We start from the raw sequence: 2,500 nt of genomic DNA, 5'->3' as shown, positions 1-2,500 counted from the left end.
AACTACTAGCAAACTACCAGCGACATGTTAAACCACACAGCACAATACAGCTACAAAATATTAGCAACATGCTAAAACTACACAGTATAAGTACGGCTACAAAATACTAGCGACATGCTAAAACTACACAGCACAAGTACGGCTACAAACTACTAGCGACAAGCTAAACTACACAGCATAAGTACAGCTACGAACTACTAGTGACATGCTAAAACTACAAAGCAGAAGTACAGCTACAAACTACTAGCGACATGCTAAACTATACAGCACAAGTATGGCTACAAACTACTAGTAACATGCTAAACTACACAGCACAAGTACAGCTACAAACTACTAGCGACATGCTAAACCACACAGCACAAGTACGGCTACAAAATATTAGCAACATGCTAAAACTACACAGCACAAGTACGGCTACAAACTTCTAGCGACGTGCTAAAACTACACAGCACAAACGGCTACAAAATACTAGCGACATGCTAAAAGCACCCAAGTGTATAATAATAAACACTGAATTTGAATTTCATATCGCTAGTCTTAGTGACCAACATATTTAATACTTCATTTTACTACAGAAGTACAGACAGCATTTAGCAATATTTTCTAAACCATCCATCCTATACCTGGCACAATGCATCTATCCTACTTTTGTACAAGGTTAATGTTGTTTTTGCACTGTCCCTGTTCAAATAAATCAATTACAATTTAATTAATTAAACTACCTACTTACTCCGTTGACTCCTGTGTCAGTCTTTTACATTCTTCATAGTCTGTTTGCCTCACCTGTTTGATCTTTTCGATGTCTCCTTTCTCTGCGTAAGCAGTCATCAGTGCCACAAATGTGTCTGGTCCAGGCTCAATGCCTGCTCCTTTCATGACATTTAGGATGCTTTCTGCACTCTCCATGTCCCTGTGAAAACACACACACGCACGCACACACACGCACACACGCACACACCTGTTAGCAATGACAATACCTACAAGTAGTAGCAACACCATGCACACATGCATTCAGAATATACACTCAACACCAACACAGAAGAGTCATGACTTACCCTGCCCGAGCATGGCCAGTCACCAGGGAGTTGAAAACGGCTTCAGTGATTGGCAGGTCCTTGCCCTTCATGAAGCCCAAGATTTTACTGCAGAGCACAGCAACACAAGAGAGATCACCATGGCGATTAGAGCTCATATTCATACTAGTGCTGTATGCTAATAACGGCGCTACCTCTGACTTTAAATGTTGTACCATACGGCCACTGAATGAAATAGGTACTTATATCTTATATCTTTGTTTGGTGTTGTCTTGTCTGTTGTACAGTAGAGCACACTGCATGTGCTGTGCTAACAACTTCTGTTGTATGGCAAGATAAGTAAATAAAAGATACATAAATAAAAAATAATCATAATGTATTGATCATAATCAGCAAAAAAAAAAAAAAAAAAAACAATATCAGAAACAAAATGTATGACTCACAACAGGAAATGAAGCCCGAGCCCCACTACAGATGGGCTACATCTGGGGCCTGTACTACGAAGCGGGGTTACTGGCTTATCTGGGTAACTTCGAGAGTAACTTGATCACAATGTGGCGAACTTCCCGATTAACCCAGATATGAAAGGTGGATAGGTATTAACCGAGGTATGCTGCCATGGCAATTTAGGCTGCATCTCAAACCCGTCCGACCAGGTTATGTTCTTGGTTAACCCGAGGTTTCCGTTAACCACACCCTTTATAAGTACCACCCTCCACTTACAATTTCTCCCCGACATGTCGGCGCACCTGGATGATCCATAACGACATTGAGCTAAATCGTGAGGGACTCTCTTCGCAGGGCTTAGGGGTTTTAGAGACCGCCAGAAAATATATATAGCCTACCCGACGATATTCTCTATGAAGATATATATTGTCAGCCAAGGGAATTCGTTATCTTTGTCAGATGATCTAGGAAAACGCCTCATAGCAATGCCCGTGACGCGGGACATTCATGTATTCCATCGGTGATGCAAGAATACTGTATGTCCGAAAATAAATCGGACATATGCCTACAGTATGCTAAAAATCTGAAGGCGAATAAAGGCTACACATTTCCACAGCACCAGAATCCGACCGAATGCCTCCCTCAACCCCCTCCATAATCAGCCTTCCACTATTATTTGCGATGGCCAACTCTTCTGCTACTGTAAAACACGCTGGTGCCTTTCCTCCTACAGTAGTGTTCAAAGACACCTTTTTCTTGTTAGCTGTAGCCTAAAACAGAGGCCAAGTGAAGGCTATAAGCTAGGCCTACATGTTTTCATAATTAAGAAATATTAATGCAAGCTATAACTATAATGTTTTTGTGTTTCATTTTCACCTGCTGCCATGTGCGTTTGGCAATGGTGTTGCATCTGAAATGTTCACAGGATTAAGGCATACACTAAATCAGTCAATGGGGGCTACTTAAATATTCAATTATCCTTATTACTGTAATCTATATGCCCACTTCTGAATTGGGTT

General features: G+C 41.1%; 1 protein-coding gene across 2 annotated transcripts in view; it reads right to left on the bottom strand.

Moving 5' to 3' along the window:
- Positions 1–2,500, bottom strand: part of lrpprc (leucine-rich pentatricopeptide repeat containing) — a 69,715-nt gene that overhangs the window by 61,768 nt on the left and 5,447 nt on the right. For both annotated transcript variants that reach the window (XM_048269093.1, XM_048269094.1), the window contains exons 6-7: positions 1,056–1,142; positions 784–910 (exon numbers count right to left, since the gene is read on the bottom strand). In XM_048269093.1, the coding sequence (XP_048125050.1) occupies positions 784–910; positions 1,056–1,142 (214 nt within the window). The remainder of the gene's footprint in view (positions 1–783; positions 911–1,055; positions 1,143–2,500) is intronic.

The sequence above is a fragment of the Alosa alosa genome, chromosome 18 (genome assembly GCF_017589495.1).
Source record: "Alosa alosa isolate M-15738 ecotype Scorff River chromosome 18, AALO_Geno_1.1, whole genome shotgun sequence".
NCBI lineage: Eukaryota > Metazoa > Chordata > Actinopteri > Clupeiformes > Clupeidae > Alosa > Alosa alosa.
This window is presented reverse-complemented; position numbering and strand designations above follow the sequence as displayed.